The sequence below is a fragment of the Balaenoptera borealis genome (assembly GCF_965194805.1).
Source record: "Balaenoptera borealis genome assembly, chromosome: 8".
Taxonomy (NCBI): Eukaryota; Metazoa; Chordata; class Mammalia; order Artiodactyla; family Balaenopteridae; genus Balaenoptera; species Balaenoptera borealis.
The window spans coordinates 100,196,098-100,215,696 of NC_138865.1; the positions used below are offsets into that span (position 1 = coordinate 100,196,098).

Below are 19,599 nucleotides of genomic sequence, written 5' to 3' on the forward strand. Positions count from 1 at the left end.
AATTCTCTAAATCAGAGGCTGGCACACTTTTTCTGTAAAGGGTCAGAGAATAAATATTTTAGACTTTGAGCGACAGTCTCAGCTGCAAGTATTCGATACTGCTGTTGCAGTACAAAAACAGCCATAAACAACACATAGCCCTAGTGAGTGTGACTGTGTGCCAATAAAACTTTAATTTATGGACACTGAAATTTGAATTTCATATAATTTTCAGGTTTCACAAAATACTCTTTTTTCCCCAATCACTAAAATGTAAAACCCATCCTTAGCTCATAGGTCTTACAAAAACAGGTAGATTTGGCCAGTGAGTCTTAGTTTGCCAACCTCTGTTTCAGATTTGTAAATGGGTCTTTACCTGCCATATCACTAAACAGATGAGCAGTAAGTAATCTGTGAATATGAGCATTACCAATGTAAGAATTAGAGAATTTTATATGCAGACTATACAAAATACAGATGAATGTTACGGACTGAATGGTCCCTGCTTTAGAAGACTGATGACCCATTCTGGCTCCTCGTGACACACATTTCTTCTGTCAGATGGTGCCTGAATCCAAGTCCATCCCAACACACAAACCGACCCCAAGCCTTCCTAGGGTTTGGGATCAGGTAAACTCGGTGTTAAAAAATAAGCAATTTGTTTCCAAAGGTCTTAATGTAAAAATGTTCTGCTTACCTTGGTATAATGAAGGGACCTGATCGAGAAGCATTTCTACGGTTTTTATCTAGCACAAGTCACACTCTGGGTTTAAGAAGAAGGGCTGGAAACAGTATCAAAATTCCATTTCAGAAGTTGAGAGACTATTGGAATAAATGAGAAAGATGATGAACAATGGAACCTAAAGCAATAGTTAACTGGGAAAAGAGGATGGGAAAACTGATAAGACTCACTAATTGTATAACGTTAGCTGAGGTTTTGAGTCTAGGAAATTACGGTTTCACTAAAAAAAAAAAAAAAAAAAAAGCATGGTTAATTTGTGAAGACTCCTGAGACATTTGATTTCTAACAATCTTACAACCACCTAAATTTAAAGGTTCAGTATTCTATTCCAAATACTCATTGAGACATTCATTTGAATAACCATTGTTATTTTTCCCGTCTTAGCAATATATCGAAAATATAATTAGCGTATAACTGGAAGATACCTACCCCTTTTATCCTGTTAGTCATTAAATCTAAAAACATAAAGACCACTGTAACTTTATAAACTCCTAGTGAGAGTTTTCCATAAAGTCATTGTAAAGTTTTTATAAAATCAGTTTTTCCAAAAGAAACTCACTCTAATAGCTATACTGCTGACAAGTGAAGTATTGTCCTAAGATGTTACCTCTCCTTTCATGCAACATAAATCACCACCTCTTGTACACTGGAAAGACTTATGACTCAGGTTGACAAAAAAGCAGTTCTGAGCTGGGGAAGCATATGGTGGCTTCACGTGTGAGTTCAGAAGCCCTTGCGGCAGGAACAGAAAAGAGGTCACAGAAGGCAGGCACCAAGCAGTGCAAGGACGACTCTTCAACAAAAGAAACAGCACTGACCAGAACCACACATTAGCAAACACTGATTGAGAATGATTTATTAAAGTCCAATTAGTATGTTTTTAAATTTCAAATAGTCCACATCTCCTTCAGAATAAATGCGCATGAGTAAAAGTCCAAGTTCGTTTGTTTCCCTTCCACTATAAAATGCTCTGTATTTTGTGTCAAGTCTGTGCAAACACCTTTCTGCTAACCGGTTCCCCATATTCTTTCCAGTTTGGGCACTTGTTGAGTCTGCCCTCTGTTCAAATGGTGACCATGCACTGACCTCCTCCTTCCTAAATAACCATTCTTCTTCTGGACATCTCTCTCTCAAACATACTCCTGACTTTCCCACACCTGCTTCGTGACTGTGACTTTACTGGTTACTTATTACGACGAACTGGTGCAATAATTAGTTTACCTGGACAGTTGAACAGGTATCACCTAATATGGCGGCATCTGTAGGGGTGACCTTAGAGAATACACAGTATCCAGCCACATACCAACACGCTCAACCCATTTGCTACAGAAGCTATTTAATATGAAGATGATCCTTTATTCACTCGGCATGTTTGATTTCTTTGCACTGTCTTCAATTCTACACTAGAGTTGTGGCTACCGAGAGCTGGATCATCCATTGCTCAAATGAAATTTGGAATTGCTAGACATATTAAGTAGGGTATCCTGGCTATTTGTGGCAGTTGACTGTTTCTAGTCCATCTTGTTATATAAAAAAAGTCACTCTCAACTAAAGTAACCACTGCATTTCCTTTGTAAAAAGGTAATTTAACTGGCTTTCCTCACAATTGCCACCTACATAGGGCAAAAGCAGGAAATCCCCTTTTATAAAAGGTAAGAGCATAAAAAGACATTTCACATTAAAAAAAAAAAATCCTTCATGGGAATGTGTCCTAAGTAAATAATCAATTATATGGACAAAGTTTTATGTCCATAATGTATGTACATAAAAATTTTGCAACATTATTTATAATAGTGAAAATTAGACATAACCTAAGTAGTCAACAATACAGGAATGGTTAAATAAACTGAGTTGCATCCATTAAATGGAATATTATATAGCCATTAAAATTATGTTTTTGTAAAATTTTTAATGCCATAGGAAAATGTGGCAATTATGCAGTGGAAAAAACAAACTGGTTATAAAACTGTTTACAGTATGATCCCAATTATATAAAAAGGTATATAATATACATATAGGCATACACAGGGGAAAAGCTGTTAATGGTGGTTACTTCTGAGTTGTGATATTATCAGTATTTTTTCTGTTTTATACATTTCTGTATTTTCAAGTTTTCTACAATGACTATGTATTATAATACAGAAAAACACAGGTCATTAAAAAATTCCTCTGATGAACTAATAATTAGAATGTACTTGGGTACTATAAATATGTGGGAACAATACCACTGTGCTCATCTCTATAACTTTTATAGAGTACACATTCTTCCGATAATAAACTTACATTCCCTGTTTGTTTTATACATGTTATAACACTTTAATAAAAAAAGGTAATATTGTGATTAGATCATTGTTTGTTTCATAACCTAAACAAATACTGGCTTTGACACCTAGGTTCTTCTATTTCCTAGAAGATTTAAAATTAATACCCTTTTATCTTTTTAAGTACAGCATACTGCATACATACATTACATGCATGCTTTCTAAAAAAAGTAATTCTAATTTACAGTTTTCCTACATAAGGAAAAAAATGGAGTTATCGTTTAAAAACAGTCTATAGTCTTATCCATCACAAGCATGCTGATAGGCATAAACATGTTTATTAAATGAAATGTAACCTTTAAAAAGAAAAAAAGGGAAGCCTGTATGTAAATGAAGTTGTGGATTCAATTAGTCAGAATTGATTCTGACTTGCACCAAACCACACAAAATCTTTTGAAGACTAGTTAGTATAGTGTAAATGGACACTCCAGAGTCTGTTTATGAATTCTATTGCAAGGTCTCCACTTTCTACTTTCAAAAGGAACGGGGAGCAGGATGAGGGATGTCCCATAAGCTAATTTTTCAATATACATCAAGTCTTGGTGGGTCTAGGAACAAATACTGCCATGGGTTAGTGTTTAAGTACTCGAGTGTGTTTTTCCTCTCTCTCACACCCCGCCCTGCCCGTGCCTTTGGGAAGGGGGAGGATGATCATCCCTCAGTAGATGATGGCCGCGTCTCATCTTAGTTTCCTTTCTAAACCACGGAGTGGTCATTGCTGTGAACTCCAGCCAGAATGGTGTGGTTGACGGAGGACGCTGAGCGGTCGGAGCCTTCCGTGGGGCCGCTGGTGTTCTCACTGCGCTGGCAGCAGAGGATCTGCCTGAAGGTGGCGCTCATCTCCTTGTCGCGGTAGGAGTAGATGATGGGGTTCATGGCAGAGTTGAACTCGGCAAGCAGAAGGAAAAACTTCTCATAGGCCAGAACGTCACACTGTGGGCAGCACACGTCAAGAAGTAACAACACCAATCCAGGAGTCCAGCAGATGATAAAGGCACCTGCGAGGACGGGGAACGGGATCGGGGAGGTTGAAAAAAAGAGAGAACAGAAAAATAGAATGATGAGGTGAGCAACCATGGGGTGAAACGATTTCAGTTCAAGGTAAAAATACTGAGCTTCAAAGCCACCGGATCATCATTTGCAATAAAATGTTCATTTTCTGAAATAATCAGAAAAGGTTTTGACGATAAAATGAGCAACTGAATAAAATCTCTCATTAATTCAGACCTTACTAAAATTGAGTATTTCTGAGACATTGATGATGATTATTTTGAGCAAAACAGAGTTTGCTAAGCAATTGCGGTATGAAATCGAGACATCCTGCAGTCAGGATATACACTTTGATGCTTATAAAAATACAGTTTTTAATAGTATAAGACTGTTTTCAGGCAAAAGCACTGTGACAAACACCCTTTAACGTTTAGTTGAGGCACAGTTTCCGGATTCGGTTTGACTGGGCTCAAATCCTTGCTCTGTTATTTAACAAACTGGGCAAACTTAGGCAAATTACTTTCCTTTTTTAATTGACGTAGAGTTGATTTACAACATTGTGTTAGTTTCAGGTGTACAGCACAGTGATCCAGTTTTGTGTATATGTGTGTGTGTGTGTGTGTGTGTGTGTAGATACACATATATATGTACTCTTTTTCAGATCCTTTTCCATTATAGGTTATTACGAGATCCTGAACACAGTACCCTATGCTACACCGTAGGTCCTTGTTGTTGGCAAATTAGTTTTTTACCTCAGTTTTCTCATCTGAGAAATAGAAATGATTCCATTTGCCTCATTTGGGGTGTGGCAGGAGTAAATGAGTGTCCAGAAAATAATCACGCAGTAAATCTTACCAGAAACAGCAGTAGCAATAATATTGTTATTATCTGCTCAGCAGCACGGGCCTGTTTGGAAATAGCAATTTCCAACAGTAAGATGCACATTTACTTTTATTTTAAGTCAACTATCACTTAAATGGTACTTTTCTATATGCTTTACAAACATTAACTCACTTAATCTGCACCACAGCTGTAGGAGATAGAAACTATTATCTCATCACCCAGAGGAAGAAACTGAGAAACAGAAAAGTAAAATAACTTGCTCAAGGCCACGGTCCTGGAAAGTGGCAGACCCGAGGCAAACCCCAGAGTTTCTGCTCTTAAAGGCTGACTCCAGAGTCCATGCTCCAGTAAACACTATGTTATATCCCCACTTCTTAAATTAATAAAATTAAATCTTTTAAACCAAAATGTTATGCTCTAGATGTTTCCTATTTAAATTCTCTTGCTTCCCCAACTCTTCTAAATCATGAATATTTTACTATAACTGTAAAGGGATGGAAATACAAATTATGTTCTTAGTTCCAACTTATTTAGCTCCTGAAACCACTCACTTGGCTCCCAGGGGAAATGGAGGTTGTGAAATAGCATTAAAATCTACCACCATATTACCCCAGGAATGAGCTGGGGATCCTTGGCTAAGAGAACGTGAACTGGTGGGCACCATCATGTCCCATTACATCTTACTTGATGGGCCCCTTACGTGTAATTAGGCTACACAATGAGCAGACAGGGAGTAGGGATGATCCCAGAAGTGCATTTGAAGCTTTTGATTTAAATGGCACTGGCCTAGGTGAAGGCAGGCTTGGATTGGGGTCGTGAATTGGACTAGCCTCAAGGAATGAGTTTCACAAAATGTAAACAAACGAGATTTAGTCTCCAAACAGCCCAGTTTTGAATGTGAGCTTTCTTTTTTTGAAACTTTTCAGCAGGGAAATGAAAATAAAGCAAGGAGCAAAGTATCCCCATAAAGCTCTTTGTTCTAAACACAAATGTGTATTGGTTTTAAACTGCTGTTCGCTTTGAAGACTGGCCAAGGTGCTTCATTTTCTAATAAATACAATACCTTAGACTTTGCTTAGGGAGAAAAAAAAATATTTCAAAAATCAGGAGATAATAGCCAACGAGCTATTTGAACTTCAAGTAAAAATGTTAATAAAGCATTCATTCCAAGTCCTTGAATTTCCTTGCTTGAAAATCACTCAGAAAGCTAAACATAAAGGAAAATCAAAGGAATGCCTCTTGAGTTTCAGAAATAATGCATTATTCATTGAGAAGCCGGGAAGGGAATTATTCTCAGGATGGAAAATGCTTGGATGGAAAATACATGGTCCCATTATTCCATTTACTTGGAAACTAAAAACATGCAGGCCCTTCATGAATGGGAGAGCATTCTTTCAAGTCTCCTTTCCCCCTTCTTTTATCAAAGCTCTAGTTGAGCTCAAATTCAGAGCCTGATTAGATACCAGCAACATGCATCTCAATAGATTTATTTTAAGTAACACGATCTTTTTCTCCTTCCAGGCAGCAGAAGGGAAGACCCTTATTCTCATGGATTTGCTCAAGCTGTCTTTCTTCAAAAGTGGCAGAATTCAAATACAGTCATTTGTTGTTTATAACTTCTTCTAATTTTTAAATTCAAAAAGAGCAAGATCTTTGCGATAAAAGCCATGATGGTCTCAGGAACTAGCCCAATGGGCCTTACCAACCCTGCAAGGAGCCTAGATTAGAGACAGGAAGTGGGGACACCATACATAGTCTGACCAGGAGCTAATACACATGGGTGCTTCACTGAGGAACTCCAAGTCCTCTCCCTTCTTCTTCATTAAAAGGAACTGTTTTTAGTACTACAATTAGGCCCAACCACACGGTCCCAACACTCTGTGCTTGGATCTTCGAGACCTGATTGAGTAATTTAAGACTCAGTACAGGCCTCAAAAATCAACATCTAAAATCAATCATACAGAGCTTTTCCTTCTTCTCCCTTCCCCTCTCTTTCACAGAGGTGCCGAGGATCAAACTGACCAAAAGCTGAAGGTGGACTACCTCAGTGGAAAATGGGCCCTGGAAAATTCCAAGGTGATTAGGCTTCTAAACAATCGTGATTGAACATTATGAGATCAACTTTGTTCAAATCACGGATTTACCACCAAGTTTCTATAAACAAGAACTACAACCAAGCCCCTTTAGTAAAAAGAAGCCAACTATAATCCAGTCGGGTCATAGAACTTGAGATGTGCATTGGGGACCTTCGATCTGTAATCTGTGGACAGATTACCAACACATAATCTGTAGAGAATCAAGTGCACACCTATAAGGCAGGTTGATAAGAATGAAAAGAACCTCCATCTCCACATCTGTAAAGTGGAGAAATAATAGCTTTCTGCCTACTCCATAGGGTGTGGTGAGGATCAAATTGAGATAGATATGACACATAAAAGCCCTCTACACACTGCACATCTACCTGACTACACTACCTATTGCCATCATGGGAGGCATAATGTGTGTAGGCTGGTGTAGCACAGTTCCAGGGCAGATTTCTTCCATGGCAAAATGTGGAAGCATGTTTTGGATCATGAAGACCTGGCATTTCAAAAAGTTCTGAGATGACACCATCCTAATTATAAGAGATTCCTAGGACTTGCAGTTGGATGTGACAAGAATAACAAGAAGGAAAAGAGAGGAACACAGAGAAGCATGGAAGCCCCAAATCATTTTGGAGTTTCTCATGGGTCAGCTCAGTACCTACCAAGATGATGAATAAGATAATGTGGTACTCAGTAGGGACAGTCCTTTAGGTAGTTTGTATATTTCCGGAACACTTCTGATGGACGAATCCCCACAGATCAAGGCATAAAACCAAGGATGGTATGCAATAGCATGAAAGAAAGAGGAAGCACAAGTAGTTTGTGGTTGCTTATTGTAAAGTCAGAAGCAGAAGTAGCAGAAGATAAGATGTTAAAGACCGTGAAGACCTTGTACACAGCCTGGCAAAGATATTTGAAATTTGTCCAGTCTAGCATTGATTCTCAGCCCCAGCCACATACTACAATAGCCTGCAGAACATATAAGAAATAATGATCTTCATCGATCCTTCCTCCCATGAGATTTTAATTTCACTGGTCTCATTGGCCAGAGTCTCATTTAATATACAACACTGTAAGAGAAGGGAAGAAGAAAATGATGTAGATAAAAATAAAGGCAAAACCATCAGATATTTCCAAATTCCAGAGGCGAAAGAAAAGCCTGAACAGAAGCAGTGGCAATGGGAGAAGAGAGGTATGAAAGGATTGGAAAGGTATTTAGAAGATGGACTGCATGGAATGGATGAGAAAGATATGAGTCTAGAATGATTCCTAGATTCTCCATTTGGGTGACAGAAGGATGGTGCTACCTTCCACTGAAGGAAGAAACACAAGAGAAAGTATCAGTTGGTGTTTTCTGAGGGTAGGTGAGGAGAACACAGATGGTGCCCTAGGTTTTATTTCTCTTCAGCTTGAGGTACCTGCATGACTTCAGATGGAGAGGCCTTAAAGACACCCTGATGAGCTCATGGCAATTTGAGTCCTTTAAGACTGCTTCCCAGTGGGCTGAACAAGAGTGGTTACATTTGGCATGATTTGCCAATATTGCAAGTAACATGGGGAGGAGAATAATCAAAATATATCTGCGGTTTGGAATAAATAGCAGAAGTCGCTCTTCCTCGAGTGAGCTTCAGTCCTTTCTTCTACATCTGTCAAATCAATCTGAGAGGGCCCCAGTGCCCACAAAGATGGAAGGAGAGATGCTGGAATGTGGATGCAAAAAGCAGGGAGGAAGGAGGCTGTTTTGGAAGAAGGGGTCACAGCTGCAGAGCAAGATCAGATTACCACACCTTCCCTGAAATCTACACACCCCCATCAGCTGAATAATGCTTACCATCTGGTCTCACAATTAGAGGCTTTTTTCTAGAGGGACTTTTTCCTAACTAGTTGAACTTTGCTTATATTTGGAACATAAGAACCAAAGTTAAAAAGAAAAAAATGTCTGACAGAGAAGACCTCAAGGGAGGGAGTCCAAGGTTTCTGATGAAAAAAACAGAAAGCACTTCCAGTCTGGTTGGCAAATTTGTGTTTTTACAAAAAAATCAGACATCTCACAGATCTAAAACGAGTCAAGGTAAATCCATCCTACACTGCTGCTGTGTCCGAGTCAACCTCTCCTTGGCCTCGCTCTTCTTGCTTCTCAAATGAGGATCTCAGTCCTCCCTACAAAACCAATGCGTGTTAAACCATGTTAAGATGGGTCCCCGCCTCTCCTCTGCCCCCTTAAACATGTTTTCGGATTTCCACCCAGCTCTGTCTTGGAGTGAACTAACTAGAATAAGACTGGCTCACCAGAGCATTATTACCCACTAATATCTAAAAAACAATGCTACTCTAAAGGCCTAACAAAGGTTTTTCTTATAAGTCCTTATCATTTTTAAATAACAGATATATTTTAAACTTAAAAATATATATAATTTATATATATGCACACATACATATATACACATACATACACTATATAAACGTATATATAACATATATGTATGTGTGTTCCATACCCACACACATTCAAAACAGTCACTGCGTCTTAGTGTCTTAAAAAAGACAATGAAAAAAAAAAAGACAATGAAATTTATTTTCTTTCACACGAGACCCAACGAAAAAGGGATCATGTCACTTACATATTCTTCACATAGGAGACAATTCACCATCCTCAGAACAATTAAACCTGTTTTGCCTCCTAAACATAGTGATTACAAAATTTTTCAAACACAGATTTCCCTCCCTTATTTTAAAAATGATCAATCTTAAATCTCACAGAAAATCAGTGTTGTCAACCACAGTTCAACACCGTCTAACTGAGAAAGTGATACTAAACTTATTGCATGACTGTGGTCTAGCTGTTACCGAAGTGATTTGAATAATACTTATCCCTTAAAGGATAAATGAAACTCTCCCTGCCCAGAATCTTTCCTTAGAAAAAGTTCAACATAAACAGGGAATTTGTAATTGGTTTTACAACATATTTAATTTTTCAGCTATGGATTAGGATTCTCCCAAAATGGTACAGGTCTAAACGACTACTGAAATCTGGCTGAAAATACTCACAGAAGATAGCTGATGACAGAATCCTGTGGATTTTATTCTTTGCAGTTCATGAACTACTGGATGTAGTAGTTCATGGATCGACAAGATATGTGTTACCCAGAAGACAAAATTCGAGGATGAAAAAACATAATGGAAATTTAATTTATAATTCATTATTTTACTAACAAAATGAGGGGAAAAATTAAAATTTAATCCAAAAGCAAATTCAGAAATATTCTTGCAACCTAAAAATGTTTATTTAAAAATTATGTGTGTGTTTATGTGTGTGTATATATATATATATATAAATGGCTATATATATATATATTTAATGGCTGAAAGACACAGAAAGAAGAAGAGCAGAAACTGTAAATATGATAGTGCATTTGGAGACTGACTATGTCTCTTACAGTTGCTAAATGCTCTGAATTGATGCTTATGAAGTACAGACTCCTGGCAGAGTAGGAGGGAGGCACAGTCTGTCCTACTACAGTGAGATAGCTGTGTGCCTAAGATATCTCTTGTTATCAGAAACTTGTATTAAAAAGTTTTTTTAAGTGATAAAAATGATTATTCAATTGGGAAGTGGGTATTTAGGCTAAAGAGCTCCAAATTCAAATCATAAACATATTTTTGTACATGAGTTTCAGTTTAACTACATGTTCAGAGTAAAATATCGGTTGCTCAAAACTAAGACAAAATATCACAAAGCAAGTTCTAACACATAAATCCTGAACAAAAATCAATCAGCTCTAAAGCCATCAAAATAAACTGCATCAAGATCACTTCTCAGAATTTATCCTGTAGATATATTTACACATAATACAATTACGTATGTGCCAGGAATTCTTTGCAGCATTGTTTATTTTTAAAAATTGGAAATAATCTAGGCAACCACAAGTAGAGAAGTAAAATAAATTAAGTTGATTCATAAAGTGGGATTCTATTCAACTTTCTAAAGTTCTCAAGAAATTCTATCCTTACCAAATGATCTCCAAGATACACTGTTAAGTAAGAACAAGATGTTAAAACATACACATAAAATGGTATCAATTATGCTTTAACAACAGAAACAAAAAAAGTGTGTGCACACGCAAACACAGATACCCTATAATAAGCTTCAGTTGAGGCTAACAGTCAATTAATTTTAAAAATGTTTAGAACACAAAATTATAAAAATGATACCTTCAATATTTTATTTGAATTTAAAATAACGATTTGTATTCATTTGCCAATCCTTCACCCTAGAGCCAAGGCTTTATATTTGAATATGGGTCTGTTAACTGGAGTTCTGCATCACCTTCCAAGCAAAGCCACACCAATAAAGCATCACATACTAACTCCCTCCAAATTGGCTTCTTCAAAGTGGAGTCAGAACTTAAAATTCTTGCAAAGCAATTTGAGTACAAAAACCTTGCTGATTTTTTATGGTTTTCCCCACACTTACAGTTGTTCTCTCCAGAAAATTTAAAGCAGTTTCTTTTTGCAACTTGTCTTCACTGAATATTAACAAAGCCTTCCCCTTAGCTTTCCCAGAAACATTTTCTCGTTGCCCTCATTTTTATTAGATAATGTGATATTTACCTAGTTACATTATTGTTAGAATAACCTGGCACTTTATTTAGGAGCAAAAACAATTGATTCTTGGTAACTGTCAGAGCTGAATGACTTGGTCTTAGGCTATAGTCGACTAACCCTTTTTTAAAAATTCATCTAAATATATGAGTGTATACTATATGTCAGGTACTATTCTAGGTACTGAGGATGCCACAGTGAACCAAACAGAAAAAACTATCTCCCCTCATGGAGCTTAGGTTCTAGGACGGGTGTGAAAGACCTTTACTAACAAAATAAATCAGTAAAATATCTTTTAGAGGAGGGCAATATTTGGAGACTATGGGAGAGCAAGTGAGGAAGGAGGAGGGCAGCTAGAGGCTCACACAGTGATCCAGACAAGAGCTAAGGGTGGTTCTGAACATGAGACGGTGGTGATCACAGACACAGGTTGATGGTAAAGCTGATATGATTCGCTGATAGACTGAGTGCTAGGAAGAGGGAGAGGAGGGGAGGAAACCTGTAAGCAACTGAAAGAAAGGATTTAGCGACAAGGAGGTCACTGAGGACAGTTCAGTGGGTCTTGAGAATGGAAGCCTCATTGTAGTAGATTCAAGAGTGAACAGGAGAGAAACTGGACCCTCCAAGTACAGACAAAGCTTTTAGGCAGTTTTGCTGTGAAAGGAATAAGAGAAAAGTGGCTATGGGTATGAATTACTATGTTTTACGAAGTTTTTGTTAATAATCAAAATGGTTAAGGGAAAGCTAAGAATAGGTATATACTCTATGTGTGTGTGCATCACACAGCCCTCACATATATGTTCATATACGTACAGATTTTTAGATTGCTATACCAGAAATTGATTATTATCAATTATATCTAAACTGTATACTTTAAATATATGTAGCTTGTTATATGTCAATTATACTTTAATAAAGGGGGGAGGGGAACAAGAGGGGGAGGGGGGAGAGAGAGAGAGAAACTGAGATAAGAAAGATTGAATTATCACCAAATCATTTTTAGTTTGTTTTTCCCATCTGTTGGTAGGAAGCATCTGTCTGGCCCTCTCAGAAGCATGCAGGGAGCTTAGTGGCTCAGACTGTGTGTGTGGGCAGGGAGAGGGGGTGGGGGCGGGGGCATGGTTGTCCAGCAGTGTCCATGGCTGGGTGGTTGAGTCTTTCAATCCAGGAATGAAATGCTAGAAAGCTCTTTTGGCTTCAGAACTAAAGCTCATCTGCATTAAATATGATATTCTTATCTTTTAAGATAAGCTAACAGACTGGGGAAGATTTATAATCCTATTAATGATGGAATGAGTAGTAAATCCATGGACCCACCCATATACTGTTGACAGAAGAGTCATCTGACAATCTTTTTGGAGGCAGTTGGGCAATGTCTAAATTTAAAATGTCCTATCTAACAATTCCACCTGTAGAAATGCATCACATCCAGAAATACTTGAAGCAGCATATATTATGAATACAGAATGCTTGATGAAGCAATATTTGTACTGGGGGAAAACTGTAAATCTAAACATTCGCTGACGTTATATATAAGTGGAGTAGTAAGCAGCCATCAAACAGACTGACACCGCTCTACTGTACTGACCCACGTCAGAAGATACACAAATTGTATGAAGCCTGTAAGGTTACAGTATTCCATTTGTTATAAAATCTCTATAGATATGCATATACATCTTACATGTATTACAAAAAGTCTAGAAGAATACACACCAGATTGTTGACAGGAGTTACCACAAGGAGGCAGAGGTGGCAGTATGGACTTTAAATTTTAATGTAAATATTTTTGTAATTTTGGGTTTTTTACAAAGAGCATGTTTTTCTTTAATAATTAAGGAAACAGTTGACAATATTCAGGCATTATTCCCACAGGCACTCAAGAAGCTAGTTGGTGAGGAGGAGGATGGATTGAGGCTCCTCGCAGATGAAATTTCTTTTAACCTCCCAGGCTGCGCAACTGGAGGATTTTAAGGGTCAGTATTCATATTTTACAGGAGAAAAGAGACAGGCCTGAGGTCACATACTGTTTCTTTCGCTTACTAGTTGTGTGACAATGGACAAGTTATTCAATGTCATTGAGCCTCAGTTTCCTTATCTGTCAAGTGGGGATACTATGTACTTGCAACACTGCTGCGAGGGCAGAATGAGACACCCCGCAGGTAGAATATAAAGCGTGAGGCCACCTAGTAGGCTCCCTCCATTTTTTCCCCTTTCGTTCTCCTTCAGGGAAAACTCAAGGAATAAATCTAGAAGAAATATGGATATCCGGGGCAAACTGCTATTGGTTCTCCCAACCTAGAGAGAGCAAACTGCGGGGCTGCGTGCTCTGGTACACCGCCACCTCAGCCGCAAAGGAACCATCAGCCTGCTTTCCTTCAGTTCAAGAACCTTCTGAAAGCCCCCACCAGCATTTCTTGATGAGCTCTCCAATTCCAGATCATCCCCTTTCTTCTTTCAGTTGGAAATAAAAGGAGTATTTTCTTTTCATTTCTTACTTTTAGAGCCTGCCTCATACGAAAAAGGATTTGAGGTAAGAGACAAATTAATACAGAGTCTAAGTGATCCTTGATTTTCCTAGGCTTCAGGCAGAGGGGAACAATTTCTAAAGCGTAATGGGCCACCTTAGCCTGTTCTGCTGCTCTCGAGTTCTGGAAACAATGAAATCCTTCTGGCTTCGGAGAGCCTGGGAACACGGGACTGGAGACGCTGTACTCCGAGCCTGTTCAGAGCTGGCACAGCCAGTGGGGGGGGGTCTCTGGGCAGCTTGCTCCAAGTTTCTCTGGGGCGGATGCTGCCGCCTGGCCAGGCGACAGTGTGGGCCCCTCCATGAGGAGAGGCAGGACTGAGTGCCCTGGTCAAGGCCCAAGGCGGAGGCCAGATCTTCCTCCTAACTGTGAAGCTGGGTGAGGCTGTCTTGTTTTTCACGACAGGGCCTGACTCAGCTGAGATGTTCGAAGAAAACAGATAAGGCAGGGAAGGAACTTCCTCAGAGAGGGGACGCAGGTCTCACATTTCTGTTGCCCACAGGTTATGGCTGAGGAGGGGATGGTGGGGACGGATCAGGCCATGAAAGCACTGAGGGTGGGTGGTCAGCATTCGATGCTCTCCGGCCACCTCAGTAGGATTGGACCCCACCCTCCTGAAACAGCTGGGCTGCTGGGAAAGGGCCAGGGCTGAGAGAATTCCATCACACTCTGGTTTTGGCAAAAGGGGAAAAGAAAACAGATAAAACAAAAAATTTTCCTAAGAACAAATGAAGTCAAGAGGGGTTGCATGTTTGCTTTTGTAAGGAAAGGGAAGGGACGCTTTGGACCACCCCAGACATTTCTCTTGCTTTTCTCGTTACATTCACCCACCCACTTCGTATACATTTCTTAATAAAAGACCTTAATCAGTTCAGGCTTACAGAGAGAAAAATCCTGTTTAGGGAAGATATAAGCTGTGGCGATTCATCTGCCTACTTTCTGCTCCAAGCTGTCAGTAAAATATCTGCTTCCAGTTTAGACTGGAGAGAGAAATGGACTTTCCTGATTTCATCCAGGGCTATGATGCCGATGTAGACCTTCAAGTCTAATTTGTAAAGAGTCTTGTTACCTCTTAAGATTTTAAACTCTGCTGATACTTTTCAGTGCTCTAATTTTTCAAAATTACTACTGATGGTTTCCTTTTAATAAACCTTTATTTTTCAGACACCTCTTATTTCTTCCAGTCTTTTGTAGCTTTTGATTTTAAATATGTAAAGTTATAAAGTGCCATGACACCTTTTAAATGCATTTCTACAAGATACCTTTTATAATGCCCAGTTGAACTTATCAGGGGCAACCCACCTATGGAACATACACGAGGCATCTCAAAGTGTGAAATGTAGTTGCTTAGTCTGACTACTGACAGTTTATTCTGCAGTTTGCACTTAAATATTTGATTTTGAAAAATTCCCCATTGTGCTCCAGGGTACAACATGGAAAGTAACCCAACACCTAAATTGGTTAAGAAAAACAAAGCAAAGGATCAGCAAAAATAGTACCATTCCATCTTATTAGATGGAATAGTATAATAAGATTAGAAAGTTCCAATAAGATGGAACTATTATTATTATAATACGAGTGAGGTTGCTTGATTAAAGACTTCTGAAGAGTGTACTACACATGAACATTTATCAGATAAATAATACATGTAAGCATGGCTTAGAAGTTGGGGCTGAGGGTGAGTAACTTGTATATGGATGTGCAACTTTTTATTCAGGCAGAAGAAATTTTTTCCTGCATCCTGCCTTCCCGACCTCCAACCCCCTTAGCATATTCACAAAGCTCCAACAGATCAGAATTGCACACAGATCATATAGGGAGAAACCTCTGTATCAGTGCTATCTCTTGCATAAGTTATAGACACCTGTGTTCTCCAAACGAGAGTATTCTCATCGTACTTTCTTTGATGATCATAAGATCTACAGTAGAAGAAAAAAGACAACTAGAAAGATAGGGAGAAAGGCAGGATAAGCAGCAAGAAAAAGAACTGGGTATTGACTAAAATGAGCTCTTTAAAGTTTTTTTTTTAACTGAGCAGATACCCACACTACTCCTGTCAATGACTGTCATCTCTACAGCACTGTCGTCGAATTTTCATCATTTGGAGATTATTTCATATAAGTTACATAAAGTTCACAATCATAGAAATTTTAGAGGAAGGAAGAAAACGTTTAATTGAAAAATGGGGGTTTCAAGAAATCCTACTAATAAAACTTGCAACCTTGCAAAAGTCATGTTCTCACCAGCCCTCAGATTGTATATATATATATTTCAGGAGTTGAAAAGACTGGTGGTTCTTAATCATTTCTATGACATCAGCCCCTCTCAGAGTCCAAAGAAAGGCAATGCTCTAGCCTCAGGGGGAAAAAAAGTGTCCTAAAACAACTTTTTGCTTACAGTTCTAGGCAATCCACACCAAAATCTCTGGACCAAGTTATTTTTTTGCAGTGCTAGTTGTGCTTTCAGGAATTTTAAGTCTGTTTGGCTTTGTCTAGTAAATTTGGAATTGCAGAACTATAACAGAGAATTTACATAATTTGGCACTTTTATTCACCTATGTACGAAATTAAAACTTTTTTATGCAGATTAATATGCACAAAGAAACACGAATTTAAATCCAACTTCAATACTAGTATTGTAGTGAGGGTTTCCACCCCAGATAGAAATAGTCTACAGAGAGGCAGTGTGAAACTATAAAAAGAACATTACTTTTAAAATAAGGAGAACTGGATTAAAAATGTTTTCAAAGTTGCGAGGGGCACGCGAGGATCTTCTGGTTCACTGCATGCATTTATGAGATGAAGACAAGAGGTCTAAAAGAAAGGTCTCCCATGTTGCCCTTTCCACAAAACACAAGCAATGGGACCATCTTTTGCCCCACACTGACTTCTCTGGGTCTCAGTTTACTTATTTTCAAAATGAAAGAGATCCTTTACAGTCTGAATAGTTTATGGCTAATTAAACTACAATTTTTAATTTGTCCCTTTGCTACAGGAGTTAATTCTTATGTATGCTATAAGCTGCAACACTCATAAAATCAAGCCGTTCATGGAGTCTACGTCACCTTACCTCCAAAACATCCGATGAATGTTTTCATTGCATTGGTGCAAAGAAAGAACAAGTTAATTCCTTGCAGTGGCAGCTACCACATAAAGTAACAGATTTTGATTGATACCAAAAAAAAAAAAAAAAACCTGATAATCCTCCTAGATGACTCAAACATGAGGCATTTATTTTTTAATGCAATACAAATTATTCCAATAGAACACATGATGATTCTGGAGATGTTTGTAATTAATATTAATAGTAAAAAGTGCTGCTACATTTTGTTACCCAGAGACAGCATACTATGACGCATTCTCTTCTTCACATCGTGGAATCACTAGGAACTTTTAATTCACAATGAACCTTTAATTCACAATATTTGAAAAGGTTTTATTTTTTTTTTATAGTCAAAACTCTAGGAAATGCTCATATTATAAAGTAAAAGATAAAAATAGCCATCCTTTTGGTTAAAAGAAAAAGGACCTATACTAAGATTGCTCGGAAGTTATTTCAATACAATTCAGTCCAGAAACAATAACACCAAGCAACTATGTTGTGCAAGACAGTGTGTTAAATGTCTTTGGGGGAGGGGGGAGGGGATGAAATAAGACATAGCTCTGGCTTGAAAAGCCTAGAGACTAAAGTTGAGAAGAAAGGCATTTTGTGCAGCTAAAAGGGAGACAGAAGAAGGAGCACCAGAGGGAAGGAGAAAGGAAACAAGGCAAGAGAAAGCCACTGAGACTTTTCAAACTTGAATGTGAACATGAATCATCTAGGGATCTTATTAAAATACAGATTCTGATTTCATAGATCTGGGGTAGGGTCTGAGAGTCTGCGTTGCTGACATGCTCCTAGGTAATGCTGATTTTACTTGTCCGTACATAACACTCCAGGTAGCAAGGGTCTGAAAGGCCAGTACAACCCAACAGAACTTTCTGCAATAATAGAAATGTTCTATATCAGTTATCCAATATGGTAGTCACTAGGCACCGTGACCAGTGAGCACTTAAAATATGACAAGTGTGACTGAGAAACTTCATTTTAAAATTATTTAATTTTAATGAATTTAAAAAGTCATATGTCTAATAGCCATCCTGTTGGAGAGTGCAGCTCTAGATAGACTACTGCAGTTAATTTAGAGCAAACTGCGTGGTAGGCCTCAACTTCCTGCATACTTATGAAAATCAACCTAGTTTAGGATTTCTCAACCTGGGCACTAATGACATTTTGGACTGGATAATACTTTCTTGTTGAGGGGCCAGTCTTTCCATTGTAGAATGTTTAGCAACATCCCTGGCCTCTATCCACTAGGTGACAATGGCACCCACCCTACTTATGAAAATAAACAATGTCTCCAGACATTGCCAAATGGGGGGAGGGGGGAGGGCAAAGTCAGTGGTGGAGTAATGCTTTTATATAGAAAAGCATATGAAGTGAATAGCAACATCCTTAAATAAAATCTAAGTATTTGCATTAGTTTTCTACTGCTTCCATAACAAATTATCACAAACTTAGGAGCTCAAAACAACAAATTTATTATCTTATAGTTCTAAAGGTCAGAAGTCTGAGATGGGCTAAAATCAAAGAGTTGGCAGGGCTGGACATCTTTCTGGAGGCTTTAGGGAAACCCATTTCCTTGACTTTTCCACCTTTCAGAGGCCACCTGTGTTCCATGGCTCATGAACCCTTCCTCCATCTCCCAAGCCTACAATCCAGCATAATCTCCTCATCTCAAGGTCCTTAACTTCATCACATCTACAAAGTCCCTTCTTCTGTGTAAGGGGACTTACAGGTTCCAGGGAGAAGAATACAGATATCCCTGATAGGCTATTTTTCTCACTCCCATTGTATTAAAATGAAAACTTAAAACAGTAAATAAAGTTTTCCCTCAAAGTCCTGGAAAACTGTGATTTTATTCTGTGCTGCAAGTACTTTCCTACCTGAAAACATTTTATAGCATTTTCCATTCACACATAACTTCATCTAAGGAAGAATCAAGTTTTTCTGCTTTTACTATTACAGTTCTCATGCACTGCCCCATGCCTCCCCAACCCTGTTGAGATCACTAGTATAAAATTATATTGTTTATATTTCTAACACTCAACAAATGAGAAAATATCATTTATTTCTAGATCTTCGGATTTTTCCTAGAATTTGAGATTCCATTTATATATGTATATAGTTATTTCCTAGTCCATTCACACTGCTGTGACAAAATACCACAGACTAGGTAGCTTGTAAACAACACAAATTTATTTCTCATTGTTCTGAAGGCTGGAAGTAACAAGATCAGGGTACCAGCATGGTCAGGTTTCGGTGAGAGCCCTCTTCTGGGTTGCAGACTGTCAGTTTCTCATTGTATCCTCACACTTTGGGGGCTAGGGAGGTCTGTGGGGTCTCTTTCATAAAGGTACTAATCCATTCATGGGGGCTCCACCTTCAGCACCTCCCAAAGACCCCACCTACTA

The 19,599-nt window shown here is 38.4% G+C and overlaps 1 protein-coding gene across 8 annotated transcripts in view; it reads right to left on the reverse strand.

The window, feature by feature from the left end:
• Positions 1 to 1,551: 1,551 nt before the first annotated feature.
• Positions 1,552 to 19,599, reverse strand: part of LPAR1 (lysophosphatidic acid receptor 1) — a 160,320-nt gene continuing 142,272 nt past the window's right edge. For all 8 annotated transcript variants that reach the window (XM_082404145.1, XM_082404144.1, XM_082404142.1 and 5 more), the window contains one exon: positions 1,552 to 4,040. In XM_082404145.1, coding sequence (XP_082260271.1) covers positions 3,739 to 4,040 — 302 coding nt within the window. In that variant the 3' untranslated portion in view covers positions 1,552 to 3,738. The remainder of the gene's footprint in view (positions 4,041 to 19,599) is intronic.